Below are 15262 nucleotides of genomic sequence, written 5' to 3'. Positions count from 1 at the left end.
GTTGAGTTAATTGAGTTTTCGGCTTTAAATATTACAGGTATCTCCTGATTAAGCAACAGTTTATTTTAACTAGGTGAAAAAGGTTTCAGTGCAAGTTTGCAGTGCAAATGGAAATGCTTGGATCAAAAATCTATCCTCTTCAGTGTTATTGTGCAAGTGTTGGGAAAGTTAATGTGTGAAGGACCGTTTTCACTTCCACAGTCTCATTTCCAGTTTAGTAGTTAATCGTGAATATTTTCTTGATTGCTGAAAAGAAAATGTGTTTGTGACTTTAACAGGATGGAAAGGGAAAGCCTTCTGACTGTCTCCCCCCCCCCTTTTTATTTTATTTTTTATAAACAGTATTCGGGGTTTCAGCAGACGGCAGACAAGTGCTTCATTTGTGGCCATCTCATCATGGAAATGGTAAGAGTCCTGGCTTCAGAAAAAGGCTGGCCACGGGGTCAGTCGGGCTGCAGCTGCCTTTTTCTCCCAGGCACACAGACACAGATACACACACACACACACACACACACACACACACACACACACACACACACCACCCTCACAGTTGAGACCAGGTTTGCCTCTTAGGCGGAACAGGTTCAGGAAGGTGCCAGCAGCTGCATGTGTACAACCTGCCAAGCTTGATTAGTTTTAATCATTAATTTTTTGTAATGTTCTAAGAATCCGGCCTATTCGCTTTCCATTTCAGTCTGTTGTGTGCAGCCAGAAAACAGATTGGGGCTATAACCAAATTCAGCCTGTTGTATGAACCCAGCCAGCCACAGGTATTGTATCTTAGAAAACTCCTCCTCCACCCTGAACTCCCCACAGGGCTCTTCTCTGTGGCCCCAGGACACATTCCAGATGGTTCTGAAGGAACTGGCAGTTCTGTTCCTTGCAGGCTGAATTTGAGCCTCCAGCACTGCCCAAGTGCGCCAATATGTGCCCGCCAGGGGGGGATATTTGCCTTATGGCGCTGCATAAAATCATAAATCAGAGGTGTCGAACTCGATTTCATTGAGGGCTGCATCAAGGTTGTGTTTGACCTCGGAGGGCTGTGGTGAGGTGTGCCCGTGGAGTGGGTAGCCATGGTGGGCATTTGACAGAGGCTCAAGAAGCACTTTTCCCCTTCTCTTCTTTCTTTCCACAGTTCTTTATTATAACCATTTTCCTATCTCTTCTACCAGATATTACAAACATTACTTATTCTTCATACTCCACTAAAACTTTTATTTCTAAATTTATACCCCATTGTTTTTCAAGGCAAAAAAGCTATTTATACTATTGTATTTTTATTATTTAACTAATAATAAAAATACAACAGCATAAATAACATGATAATAAGAGATCTAACAGCAGAGGTGAATTCCAGGATAGTAAATAGAAACGCCTGTCATTTATAGATTGTGGATTAAATGGGCCTACATAAAATCTGGCATTAAATTCTAGTATTAATATAGGATGTTGCTGGTTTTCTCTCCAGATCAGGCACTTACTTCAGGCCACATAATGGTAATCCAGTCCAGTCCAGTCCAATCTTCCTGCAGCACTCCATTTTCAGCCGGCAGAGTGCTGCAGGAAGCCAGGGGAGGCTGAAAACGAGCTGCGGGAGAGGCCGCACGTGCCATCCCCCATGGTCCATTTTGGCCAGCAGAGGCACCGTGGGCTGATCCTTTGATATTTCCAGGCTGGCCCCACAGGCCAGATTTAAGCACCCTGATCCTGCCCACAAGTCCTGAGTTTGACACTCCTGTCATAAATGAACTAGTTTAGTTTAGTTTAGTTTCACTTTATTTGTATGCCGCCCTTTTCCCTGGGGGGACTCAGGGCGGCTCACAGTTCAAAAGGGGGGGGGGAGGACAAACAATTTACAACATAAAAACACTACATCATTTAAGAACTCAACAGTCATACAATTCGAGTAGGGGTTAGAGTCTTTAACCCCAGGCCAGCCGGGATAGCCAGATTTTAAGTGCGGCGCGGAAGGTCTGGAGGGTGGTGAGGGTCCGGATCTCCATGGGGAGTTCGTTCCAGAGGGTCGGAGCAGCCACCGAGAAGGCTCTCCTCCGAGTAGTTGCCAGTCTACACTGGCTGGCTGATGGAATTCGGAGGAGGCCTAATCTATGCGATCTTATCGGTCTAGTGGAGATGATTGGCAGTAGGCGGTCTCTCAAGTAATTTTTTTCCCTTCGTGGACAAAGAAAGTTGGCCCCCAAGGAAAATCCTGCTGGCAATACAGGTGTATTAATAAAAATATTTCTGCTTCTACTTTTAAACTGTTGCACCAGTGTTTGTTTCGAGAGATGGCAGGAAAGCCTTCCAGAGAGTGTTGGGTTTGTCTGGAAAGAAGGCGGAGCACTTCCTCTTTGGACAGTCCTTCCTGAGCCCTGGAAAGAATGGGGCTTCTCCCCAAACCTTTGGCTTCACAGGTGCCATAGCAATCTGTGCTTGGCTTTGATCTCTAGTTTGATTGTCCAATGAAAGGAAGGAGCAGGGGGAACACGAGAGCCGTGTTCCAACATTTAAGGGGCTCTAACAAAGAAAAGAAGGGGCTCAACCGATTCTCCAAGGCACCTGAGGGCAGGACAAGAAGCAACGGATGGAAAATGATCAAGGAGAGAAGCAACCTGGAACTAAGGAGGGATTTCCTGACAGAACAATTAATCTCCAAGCGCTGTGGGTGCTCTTATCCCTGGAGGGTTTTGAGAAGAGATGGGACAGCCGGTCTAATTTTGAGCAGGGGGCTGGACTAGGAGATCTCCATGATCCCTTCCAACTGTTATTCTGTTAGCCAGATTGGATTGTGCCCCAGGAGGCCTCTTTAGAAACAGAATGGAACAACTCGCCACAGCCAACTTGCTGTGGGACAATTCAACAATTCAATTTAATTATTTAAAATAATTTTATTTTAATTGTTTTAATTTTTGTCATTCACATTTCATTCTGTCCCTCCTTTTGCATCTTTAATGATTCGATTCCATTATTTCTTCAATATTATGTAACTCTTGTCCTGCAGCTAGTTGCAGGCCTGGGACAAATTGTTCTAGAGCCCTTTAGGAATGACACATCCCTGGGGTGCGTCTGAAAAGTTGCCAGATTCAGATTGTCTCCTCTCCCTTTGTGGCAGGGTCTCTTGTCTGCTCTTCCCACTCCCCTCTGCCTCCAGTGCCCATTTGGCTCTCCTGGTGCTTCTCCCTGGGGATGCTCACTTGAGGTCTCTGCTCTTCTCTGGCCAGCTCTCTGGGAAACTTTGGGGAGGGAGTGATGGTGGGATTGGGAAAAATAGCTCTCCCCCCTCCCTTCCGCTTTCCTTGAAGCATTTATACATTCACCATTTTACTCACAAGCATTCAAGCCAACATTGTGGCTGCAATAATTGAGGGATGCTCAAGGGCCAGAGGCAACCTTGCCGATCCAGGACCTTTTGCTTACAAAATGCAAAACGCTAAAAAGGATTTGGAGGAAGTGGAGGCGACTTCTGAAAACTGGCAGCTCTTTCAGGGAGGAAAGTCAACTGCTGGGACCCCAAACTGCAGTGAGCAGTACTTTGCAGTGAGAGGAAGACCCCAGCGAAACGGCAGCTCATTGCAAGTCATGGAAGGACTTTTGGAAGGAGGCGAAGGTTGCATTCTGCTTTGCAGATATAACCTTTTGCTTGAGCCAACCATTAAAGGACTGAGCATCAAAGGCTGAGGCACAACAGCCTCTAGTGGGGAAGGTTTGTGCTACAGTAAAGCATTGGGTCCAGAAATGCTAAGGGGCAGCTCTAGTCATGGACCGCAAAGGACCCTCACAGCGCAGCCACTTTCTCCGCTGCCTTCGATATTCCTCACTTTTCATTGCTTGCAGAGCCCTGGTGGCACAGTGGTTAGAAGGCAGTATTGCAGGCTAATTCTGCCAACTGCCAGCCATTCAATCCTGACCAGCTCAAGGTTGGCTCAGCCTTCCATCCTTTGGAGTCAGTAAAAAGACGACCCAGATTGTTGGGGGCAAGAGACTGACATTTGTTAACTGCTTAGAGGGGGCTGCAAAGCACAGTGAAGCAGTATACAAGTCTTAAGTGCAATTGCTAAGTGCTATATTTGGTCATTTGTTAGGTTTCCCTAGGAGCTCAAAAGCTTAGTATTCCTCCCTACCCTTTTCCCCCCACAAGAGCCCTGTGAGGTAGGTTGTGTGCGACTGGCCCACAGTGACACCCGTGAACTTTTGTGGCGTTCAGTCCTTAGCGCAGGGTTGAAAGGAAGGAAAAGAGTCATCTTTATTGTTGGGATCTGTTGTTTCTCTCTTCCATTTGACAGTTGGAGAAAGAGAAAAAACTCTGACTTGAATTAATACTTGATTCAAAAATGTTGAGGATAAAACATCACCCCAACTTGTCTGTGCCCCCCACACCCACCCACCCTTGGCCTCTGAACATCTGGAGCCGTTCACACCCTTCCCCAGGGCCCACCGAGGGATTGCCCTGCAATCCAGCATCCCCCAGGGCCTGCCTTACACCACTTACCTTCGGTGGTCAGTACCCTGCAGCCTCCCTGAGGCTACTCAGTGCAGGTGCCTTCGTTCTGGGAGCAGCTTTGGAGGATGCTCTTCCGTGGCTTCTGGAGCCTCCCGAAACCATGTGGAATCATGCCGCCTCCTCACACAATTTTCAGAGGCCGTGGGAGAGGACACCCCATTCTCACATGGCCTCTGCAGCTTACCAACATCGCAGGGCCTGCTTTCAAGAATAGTTGTTGTCAGGTGTTGGTGAATGCAGTTATGCCACCCAAAATAGCATATTACGGTTGATGTGGGTCACGGGTTTACCATCACTGACCTAAAGCAGGGGTCTCCCAACTTGGCAACATAAAGACTTGTGGATTTCATGCTCGTTGGGGAATTTTGGGAGATGAAGTCCAAAATTTCAGGGAGACCCCTGAACTAAAGGATACCTGATTGAATTTTCATAAACATTTATTCACATCCCTGCATAAGGTGGAATTTTTGTTTCACAAATCTTTCAGATTATGATGCCGCAGTTAAGGTTCCCATTTGTGGATTTAACAGATTAAAATTAACAGATTCACAGAGTTGGAAGGGACTTTGTAGTTCATCTAGTCCAACCCTCTGCCCAAGGAGACCCTACACCATTTCTGACAAATGGTTGTCCGGTCTCTTCTTGAAAGCCTCCAATGTTGAAGCTCCCACAACTTCCGAAGAGAACTTCTCTTCCATGGGTTGATTGTTCCCACTGCCAGGAAATTCCTCCTTACTTCCAGGTTGAATCTCTCCCTGATCAGTTTCCATCCATCCTTCCTTGTCTGGCCTTCTTCATGACTCTTGTAAACCAACCAGTTCAATTCCATATTCTAGCCTGCAGGCACAACCAGAGGAGCTGCTCTGGCCAGGATCTGGTTAAACCTTTCCTCTTGCTGCCGCCTCAGCTGCTACCACATGTATCATAGTGATCCACAAACCATTGCTCTGGCAGTCTGCTGCTGAGATGGTGAAATCATAGCAGTGGAAAGGGCTAACCTGCAGTGCTGCTGCTGCTGGCTTGAGCATCAGTCATCTCGTTAGATCTTCAGAAGAAATGCAACCACACCAGCTATCTGGCAACAGTTCCACTGAGGGGACAACCAAAAGGGATTCTGGTTGAAGATCAAGGCCATAGAGCTGGTGCTGGGCTTTTCACAGAAGAGGGCTTTTGTGTGCTGAAGGGCACTCAGTAGCATTGCCTTTCATCTCCAAATCTCTCTTTCTCCCTTAGGGGCACTTGAGATGATACACCTGCCCAGCTACCTGGGTTTCAGAGTCTGATCTAATTTTCAGTGTTGTTTTCTTTGTTCAGTTCTATTTTAATTATGATTTGGAAGAATCTCTCTGAGACAATGTGCCTCCAATTACATTAGTTAATGCAGGTGGGGGAAGGTTACCAGTGTCCGAACGAAAGCATGACAATAAGAGAAGAAAGTGTTGACTCCCTTGGTAAGGATTGCACTTGGAAATTCCTTTAGTTAGCATGCAATACAAATCAAGAAGAGGCTTAAAAAGATCAAGGGATATTTATAATCCCTCTGCCAATCAAGAGAGTTGGGCTGCCCAAGGGAGCATTGGGTGAATCTCTCTCTTTTGACTCTCCTGGAGCCATTGCCACAAACAAGAAAAGTGTTGAGGCCTAAAACTTCCAAGGGAGGCCGGTTGCAATTCCAGACTTGGTTCTAAACTTTGCAGAAGAGCAGAGTTGAGGGAGAAACAGTCATCCCTACTGGTTAGTGGATTGGATTGGATTGGAGAGGTCTAGGAAACTCAGCACTGCTCTCTAGGCTGGGAAGGTTTAAAACAGCCCACAGGCAGAGGGGAAATGACAGCTGTATTGTGGCTTCTCAAGACGGCCAGTTACTCCAATGGTCCGTTCCTAGCACTCTGAATGATTTCCCCAAGCCTGGCACTCGCCGTTCCTTGATGCATGAAGCAAATTATCAACAGCAGGAAGAGACTTTGCATTATTTGTCACCTGTGATTCTTTTTCAGATTTTGCAAGCTCTTGGGAAGTCATACCATCCTGGCTGTTTCCGCTGTGTGGTGTGCAATGAATGTCTGGATGGCATACCCTTCACTGTCGATATGGAGAACAACATTTACTGTGTCAAAGACTATCACACGTGAGAATGCAGAGCTCTGCAAGGCAAAAGAAAAAAGGGGGACACCCCCCCCCCCGGGGTCAGATCATGAGGAAGGGTTGACTGTTGCTAAAGGAGACGGTATCCAGGATCAAGTCCAGTCAAGGACGGACAGCAAGGCAATCTAGTGGCCAACATTTCTGTATATTGCATTGAAAAATGTAACAGGAACCGTGGTATTGAAGGAGATCACGGCTGTTTTCTTCCTTCTTTTAAAACTTTTCCCTCAGAGATATTTGGGAAATGAATTAAATCCTGCACTACTAAAGTGATGGTACATGGGGACCAAATAGATCTCACTAGATGGCAGCCATTCAGTTGGGGGGATTGTCTGAGGTTAATGGGATCATCATTTTGTTCTGCTGTCCTGCTTAGATTAGAAGGAGGGTTATTCTTAAATCCATAGCTGAATTTAGATGTCATACCGTTGTGGTCTAAAAAAAATGCAACACAATCATGGGACAGAGTTGGGATTAGCTAACATTGTTTGCTCTCAGTTGTTAAATGCTGCCTGCCATTTTTTTCTTTGCTTCTCAAGAAAAATGTAACTTATTTTCCCCCTCCTTCCCCCCCTTCCCAAATCTAGGGTTTTTGCACCCAAGTGCGCTTCCTGTAACCAGCCTATTTTGCCAGTCCAGGTAGGTTCTTCTTTGTCATTTGATTAAAACTTTGGCTTTGGCACAGCCATTATGTGCTGGCCACAAACACAACTTTTTCTCCCTGCAGCTAAGTTCTCACCATGCTCCAATCCTAGGAATTAAACTGCTTTGACTGCTTGCTTCTCCCTCTCTTATTTGTCTGTCTGTCTATCCATCCATCATCCATCTATCTTCTATCTTCTCTATTGGTAAAATGAGGACCCGGAATATTGGGGCAACAGGCTGACTCTGTAAACTGCTTAGAGAGAGCTGTAAAGCCCTGTGAAGCGGTATAGAAGTCTTAAGTGCTCTTGCTATCTTCAGGAACCATAATTTCTGCACTTAATTTTGCAAGGAAGGAAATCAAATATTTGGGAAATGGAAGAGGTTTCATTGTGGCACTTATATAACGAGGGATTTATATAGTTGCAGAGGGTGTTTCAAAGTGCCTATTTTTCTTGAAAGCCAACAATGGACTCCTCTCCAATTTTCACCCTCTTTCGCTGTCTCTCCAAACTAGGGTTCCGAAGAGACCATCCGGGTGGTGTCAATGGACAGGGATTACCATGTGGAGTGTTACCACTGCGAGGTAAACCTTAAGAGCTGCTGAGGCAGCCCAGTTGAAGGGAGGGAGCAGTTTGGGACTAGTCCCCCCCCCCCTCCCCAGGAAAAGATATCTATTCAAAAGGGTTGGTGGCAACACATTCCTGGTATTTCTTGCTTTTATTTCCTAATTTGCCTCAACCCAACCATGACCCGGATGACTTGAGAATCTCCGTAGACATCTGTACCCCTCATGTCTTCCTGAGGCTTACTTCAAGTATCCTAAGTCCACTGGCCACTAATGGATGGTGACCTTCTTTTTCTTAGGATTGTGGACTCCAGCTGAATGACGAGGAGGGCCGCCGATGCTATCCACTGGAGAGACACCTGCTCTGCCACACCTGTCATATCAGGCGCTTGAGCACTAAAGTGTCGGCACACTCTGCCTCTGGGTACCCCATGCATATCACGGAGCTCTGAGGCTTCTGCTTCCCATCTACTGAAGACCAGGAGGAAGACCCCCGCTGGGGAAAGGGCTCAACAGAGGACTCTCCAGAAAGACAAAGCGGCCGCCATTATTTATTGCTTCTAAGATTGAAAAGGAAGGGGCACCTCTTGGGTTGGCTCTGGGTGCAATTGCCTAAGTGATTCTTTCCACGATGCTGGTACTTGAAAAGTCGTGCACCCCATGGATTGGATGGGGAAAGGGGCCTGATGCCAGAGCTGTTGGGATGACTGGCCACCCATTAATACTGGCTTGTTGCCATTTTTATGATTGATTGTTTGAGCTCCCAGAAGAAACGTTAGCTTTCCAACAGGAAAGAGACCAAAAGACTTTCGCCATGTTTTAGCTCTCCTTGCACCCTTGACCTTGTGGTTCTCACAATTTGAGAGACACAAGGGTTGTTGCATGCATCAAAAGAGGGAGGGCAAAATTGAATGTGACTTAAAAAAGGAATAACTTTCTAGGGGATTCCTGTGGGCTTTCCAGCTTGGCTTTTTGTTGGGTTTCTCTGCAAAACAAGAGTACACAAGACACCATGTGCTGGGAGCCCGTGAAAGGACAGAGAGCATTCCTATTCCGGGCTGTGTCCGGCACGGTTCTCAGGTGCTTGGCAAGGATGTGAGGGTTTGGTGTTTCCAGGTGAGGCAGAACACACCGCTAAGGGGAGAGCTGCAGGCTCTCTGGGAAGAACAGTCACCTCGTAGCTTTCTGGGATCCGACGGGCAGCAACTGTGCAGAGGAGCCTTGCTGAAAGCAGGGTGGCAGAGGGGGAAAAGGGGCAGAAACTTCTCCATTCCCATTCCACAGTTTTTTTTCTTAGCATTCTTTTGCGGCAGAAACGGGAATGTGTCAGAATGGGAAAAATTTACATACAGGTGGTATAAGCCTATTCATTAAATTTAATTCAGATTTGAATTCAACCAAATTTAAGGTTTTGTCCCATCCATTTCTTTGGACCTGCCACTGCTTATTTTTGAAGGGAATCTTCCCAGCCTCCCAAAGTCCACAGGCAGCCTGGAGCCTGGAAATGGTTCTGCTCCCAACAACCGCAGAACCTGCCAGGGCCAGCCAGGTACCCTGGGGCTCCCCGCAGAAGCTCTGCTAGTTGCTCTCTGCCCCTCAGTACAAGGAAGGGGATTCCTGCTTTTTACAACTTGGTGATAACCCAGCTTTAAAGGCCAAGTTAATTATACTTGAATCCACAGCACTTGCATAATTATTCCCATGGCCTCTTGACCATACAAAGCGTTTTTAGGTAGGTCACAAAACAGTTTTTAAAAGTCTCAGGAAACAATCGTCTTTTTTCTAGATCAGTGTTTTTCAACCTTGGCAACTTGAAGATGTCTGGGCTTCAACTCCCAGAATTCCCCAGCCAGCGAATGCTGGCTGGGGAATTCTGGGAGTTGAAGTCCAGACATCTTCAAGTTGCCAAGGTTGAAAAACACTGTTCTAGATGTTTGGATGTAAAAAAAATTGGCTCAGATGTATAGCAGGGAAATATCTAATTTGGAGCATAGAGGAAATTTTTTTAATTAGCAAAAATTAAAACCTATAAGACATAATGTGTTAAGTGTTAGAAGTCTTACATTTCTATTTTGCTAGACTTTTAAAGCACATTTCCAACTCTGGGAAAATCTGTGTTCCATATGGAAAATGTTTACTTTTTCTATTAAAAAAATAAGCTGCGTTTTGATTATTTGAGAGGTGCCATTAATTAAAAACTGACCACATCAGTTTACACTTCAGGTTCAGCCATATTGTATTAATTCCTTGCATACATTAACCCTTGAAATCATTTCAACTCGCTGCTTCTTATAAAACCACCTGGATCAGCCCTTTGCAGGCCAAAAGCTGTTGGTGCACCAGCAACTTCAGTGAAAGTCTGCTTTGGGAATCGGATGGAAATAACATGGCTAAATGTGTTTGAAAAGTGCAAAAAAAGACCCCTGATGGAAGAGCAACCAGGCTGACTTCCCCCAGACTATCCCAATAGCCCTGCCAGCTGCAGCAGGGACCTTTCCCAAGTCTGAAGGGCTGGGAAGAGGGAAGGATCAGGTGAGTCAGTGCAGAAGGAATGTAAACAGTTCCTTCCAAATGGGAGCACGATGGGATGCTTTGAAAGGAGCCCCCCTCTCCATCCCATCAGATCAGCCCTTTTAAGGCTGTTCCACATGGTTGGCCTTTTCATGTTTGGAAGTTTCCAGAAAGTCATTGTAATTCCTTTGATTTTACTGCAAAGGTTCCACCTCTTTCCTCTAGTAGATGGCTTTCTGGTGCCTTCTGGAAAGTACCTCTCTCCTTCCTCTGCTCTTTAAGGCATCTTGATTATTTTAGTGTCAAACTTGTCCATTCCCTCTACTGCCTTAATCTTCCGCAAATACCATAACAGCTAAAATATGTACACAGGCTATGATTTTTCAAACATACCAGGCTATTTATTTCATTTGTTCAAAATGTTTCAGGGGATTTACCTTTTAGATACTTAAAATAGATTTGTCAACCTGATGATTTCCCGATGATTTCCAACATTTTGCTGTTTTAATTTTTGTTTTTTCCCCATTGCCTAAATATAATCACTGCTGAAGAGCTCTCGTTTTCATTTTTAAAATGTGGTCTTCAATCAGAAAGCAGCTAGAAAGTGACATATAGCAAACAAACAAAAAACCAGATTCTGCAAAAAATGTGAAACCTGCTACCTCCCATCAATAGTGGCTGAACTGTGAAACTCCAGGCCCTATGAGGGCTGGGCTGGCCCTGCTCCACAGCAGCCTGGTTGCTTTGCCCACTGGCCTCTCCTGCTGAAAGCATGGGGAGGGAGGGCACTTCCCCACCAGTGCTGCCAAGGGAAGCTGCCTACAGCCTTTCTCCTTGGCAGGAGTTTCTCCACCTGGTGCCCAAGGACAAGGAGATGCCAGATGGTGGAAGCTGTAGACCAATACTGGGAGTTCAGTGCCACCTCTACATTTACTTCAGAGAGTTTGGCTCCACAGGGATGAAGTGCTTTTAATGTTTGTGCCAAAATATTTATGGGATACCTTCCTTCCTTTTTCTTTCCACCAATTCACATCCACCTGAGCGAGGAACCCAAAATAGATGCACTTAATGAACACAAAATAAATATCTGGGAGACTATCCTGCCCCAGAACCTAAGATTCCAAAGGAGATGAAGAGATTTAAGGATGGGGAAATATTTATTTCAAAACAAGTGGGTGGATGTCTTATAATTTAGAAATTAAAAAATTGATGGGAGAGTTCAGTTGAGTTAAACCAAAACTACAGAACATAAAATATTTTCTTAGCCCCATTAAACTCTTGATTCAACTAATGCCATAACTAGAGTAAATGATTTGACTTAAATTAAGTTTGTTTCTTGAGAAATATTTGCATTTTCTTTAAAAGAATATAGGTTTTATTTCCAAGAACTTGGACCAATGTTAATTTTTCTTTTGTAGGAAATTAAAAAGTGGCCAATTTGTATATTATGTGTCTAGTTTACATCTGCAAACATATTAGTTTAACCATGTTTGTATATATCTTTCTAAAATGTCAGACTTTTAGTTCATAAACTTGTCAAAGTTTTTGTGTTACCACATGGTTTCTATGATTGTTGAAGAATAAATGTTGGGAAATATAGATTTATTTATCTAAAAAAACTACTTACTATTATCCTAAGTTATTTTAATATTAAAAGTCAGCATTTCATTTAACCTTAGATGTTATAATCTTTTTTTCAATAAAGACATTTTGTAGTTATCTCTTGATTTTATAGTGTATTACATACAAAAAAATTGACATAAGAACAACTTACCTGTTACATGACCCCATACTAACAGTCTTTAGACTTATTTTCTGTCACTGGGAATTAGTTGAGTAGCCATATAAATTTTCCTAATAAATATTTTTTGTTTCTTTGAATAAACCTACACATTGGTTTATAATCATTTCAGCCCAGAAACCCCAAGCAATTCTAGAAAAGAAAATGAGGGGAAGGATCGGCTAATCGGTTAGAAACTTCAAGCAGCCGCTTCATCGGAGGATTGCAAGGGATTTTGCAAATCTCAGTTGGATGTGATAGTGGAGGCTGAAGAGCGAGAACACTTCTAGTGGAGATATTTTAAGATACAAAATTAATTCCACTCCTTTCTGAATAAGCTTTTTAGCCCTAATAAGTTGTAGGGTTAAAGAAGTTTCATTCTTATGTCACCATATATGCTACAGCAGAATTCCCCAAACTTTGTGGATCGGGGGGGGGGGGGGGGGGAGGGATGATTCCACTCGAGTGGTGGGCAAGGCACGCAGCTCAAATTGCACAAGTGGGCACACATGCACACTGCTCGCGCCAATGGAGCGCACATTCTTACTTGCAGCTCACACATGTGGGAATGCGCACATGTGCACTCACCCTCCACTTCCGCAGCCCAGTTCTGAATGGCTCAAGTCTCTTCTTAAAAGCCTCCAGTGATGGAGCACCCAGAACTTCTGAAGGCAACTTCTGTTCCACTGGTTAATTGCCCTCAGTATTAGGAAGTTTCTCCTTAATTCCAGGTTGCTTCTCTCCTGGATTAGTCTCCAGCCATTGTTTCTTGCCCTGCCTTCTGGTACTTAGAATGTTTTAGACTAGAATAGAGCTGGAAGGGACCTTGGAGGTCTTCTGGTTCAACCCCCTGCTCAAGTAGCTGCTCCTATGCCATCTCAGACAAGTGACTGTCTAGTCTCTTCCTAAAAACCTCCGTTGATGAAGCACCCACAGCATCCAAAGGCAACGTCTGTTCCAGAATTGCTTAGAGGTCTCTGCAAAAGACACGTAGCTACTTCCAGAGAACTGTTGTTCTTGCCATTTGTGACAAGATTACCTGGCTTTAGTTTGTATGATTTCTCTTGTCTGGAGGCAGGTTATTTCCAGTGTCTGTTTAATGCATTGCCCATCTCACAAGAAGTTACTCTGGGCAGAATGCAAGAAAAAATGTAAAACAACATGCCAAAAGCACATTAGAAAGACAAGTTTGAGTTTGAGTTTATTGATCTTGTATGCCGCCCACTCCCGAAGGACTCCGGGCGGCTCACAATAAACAAGGGAAGGGGATAAATACACAAAACAACACTTTAAAATACACAACAGTCACAGTTTCCGAGGGGCTGGATATTTCGAGAGCCCTCCGGCCTGCTGGAGCAGCCAGGACTTAACAGCTTTGCGGAAGGCCGGGAGGGTAGTAAGGGTCCGGATCTCCATGGGGAGATCGTTCCAAAGGGCTGGAGCTGCGACAGAGAAGGCTCTCCCCCGGGGAGTCGCCAGCCGACATTGGCTGGCAGATGGAATCCGGAGAAGACCTAACCTGTGAGATCTAATCAGTCTATGGGAGGTGATCGGCAGGAGGCGGTCTCTCAGGTACCCAGGTCCGATGCCATGTAGGGCTTTATAGGTAACGACCAGCGCCTTGAAGCGGATCCGGAGACTATGGGTAGCCAGTGCAGCTCGCGGAGGATAGGTGTGACGTGGGTGTACCTGGGTGCACCCACAATCACTTGCGCAGCTGCGTTCTGGACCAGCTGAAGTTTTCGAACACACTTCAAGGGCAGCCCCATGTAGAGCGCGTTACAGTAATCCAGGTTTGAGGTCACAAGGGTGTGAGTGACTGTCTGAAGGGCCTCCCGATCCAGGTAGAGTCGCAATTGGTGCACCAGGCGAACCTGGGCAAAGGTCCCCCTGGTCACAGCCGACAAATGATGTTCTAAAGTCAGCTGGGGATCCAGGAGGACTCCCAAATTGCGAACCCTCTCTGAGGGGTGTATAATTTCACCCCCCAGCCTGAGAGATGGAATACTTGGCCAATCTTTGGGAGGGAACATCAGTAGCCACTCGGTCTTGTCTGGATTGAGTGCCAACTTGTTTACTCCCATCCAGACCCTAACAGCCTCCAGGCACTGGCACATCACTTCTACTGCTTCGCTGAGTTGGCACGGGGCGGACAGGTACAACTGCGTATCGTCCGCATATTGATGGTACTTAATCCCGTGCCGGCATATGATCTCACCCAGCGGCTTCATGTAGATGTTAAATAGGAGGGGGGACAGGACCGAACCCTGCGGCACCCCATAATTGAGGGGCCTTGGGGTCGACCTCTGCCCTCCAACCAACACCGACTGAGACCTGTCCGAGAGGTAGGAGGAGAACCACCGAAGGACGGTGCCTCCCACTCCCACCTCTCGCAACCGTCGCAGAAGGATACCATGGTCGATGGTATCGAAGGCCGCTGAGAGGTCAAGGAGCACAAGGATAGAGGGGTGACCCCTATCCCTGGCTCGCCAGAGATCATCGATCAGCGTGACCAAAGCAGTTTCTGTGCTGTAACCAGGCCTGAAACCCGACTGAAAGGAATCCAGATAATCGGTTTCATCCAAGGACCGTCGGAGTTGAGAGGCCACCACTTTCTCAACAACCTTCCCAACAAAGGGCAGGTTGGAGACTGGACGATAGTTGCTCAAAATGGCTGGGTCCAGAGGTGGTTTCTTCAGGAGGGGTCTCACCACCGCATCCTTTAGGAGGAGCGGGAAAATTCCTTCCCGGAGAGAGGTGTTAACTATCGTCCGGATCCAGCCGCGTGTCACCTCCCTGCTGGTCGAGACCAGCCAGGAGGGGCACGGGTCCAGTATACAAGTGGAGGCACTCACCGCTCCCATGGCCTTGTCCACTTCCTCAGGAGAAGCAAGTTGAAACTCAATCCATTTTATGCAAAAAGCATAAAATACCTAAGAGGTTAGAACAGCAATAGAGAGGCTTGTAATCTCACCCCAGAGACACAGTCTGTCCCACAAGGCCTGATGATGTAGCCATGTGATATGGGGGCTTCCCAAAAATTAGTAGGGATAAACATTAACTCACTGGGATGTGTGTGTGTGGGAGGGTTTCCACAAGGCAGGCCACATGGATG

At 45.9% G+C, this 15262-nt stretch overlaps 1 protein-coding gene across 1 annotated transcript in view; it reads left to right on the top strand.

The window, feature by feature from the left end:
- WTIP (WT1 interacting protein) overlaps window positions 1–12086 on the top strand; it is a 52537-nt gene extending 40451 nt beyond the window's left edge. The window contains exons 4-8 of the mRNA XM_087729109.1: window positions 343–405; window positions 6499–6629; window positions 7234–7285; window positions 7806–7874; window positions 8156–12086. Of these exons, the coding sequence (XP_087585235.1) occupies window positions 343–405; window positions 6499–6629; window positions 7234–7285; window positions 7806–7874; window positions 8156–8308 (468 nt within the window). The 3' untranslated portion in view covers window positions 8309–12086. The remainder of the gene's footprint in view (window positions 1–342; window positions 406–6498; window positions 6630–7233; window positions 7286–7805; window positions 7875–8155) is intronic.
- The last annotated feature ends 3176 nt before the right edge of the window (window positions 12087–15262 follow it).

This window comes from Thamnophis sirtalis, unplaced genomic scaffold (genome assembly GCF_051295495.1).
Source record: "Thamnophis sirtalis isolate CommonGarterSnake01/CBP01778 unplaced genomic scaffold, rThaSir2_p1.2 scaffold_14, whole genome shotgun sequence".
Taxonomy (NCBI): Eukaryota; Metazoa; Chordata; class Lepidosauria; order Squamata; family Natricidae; genus Thamnophis; species Thamnophis sirtalis.
This window is presented reverse-complemented; position numbering and strand designations above follow the sequence as displayed.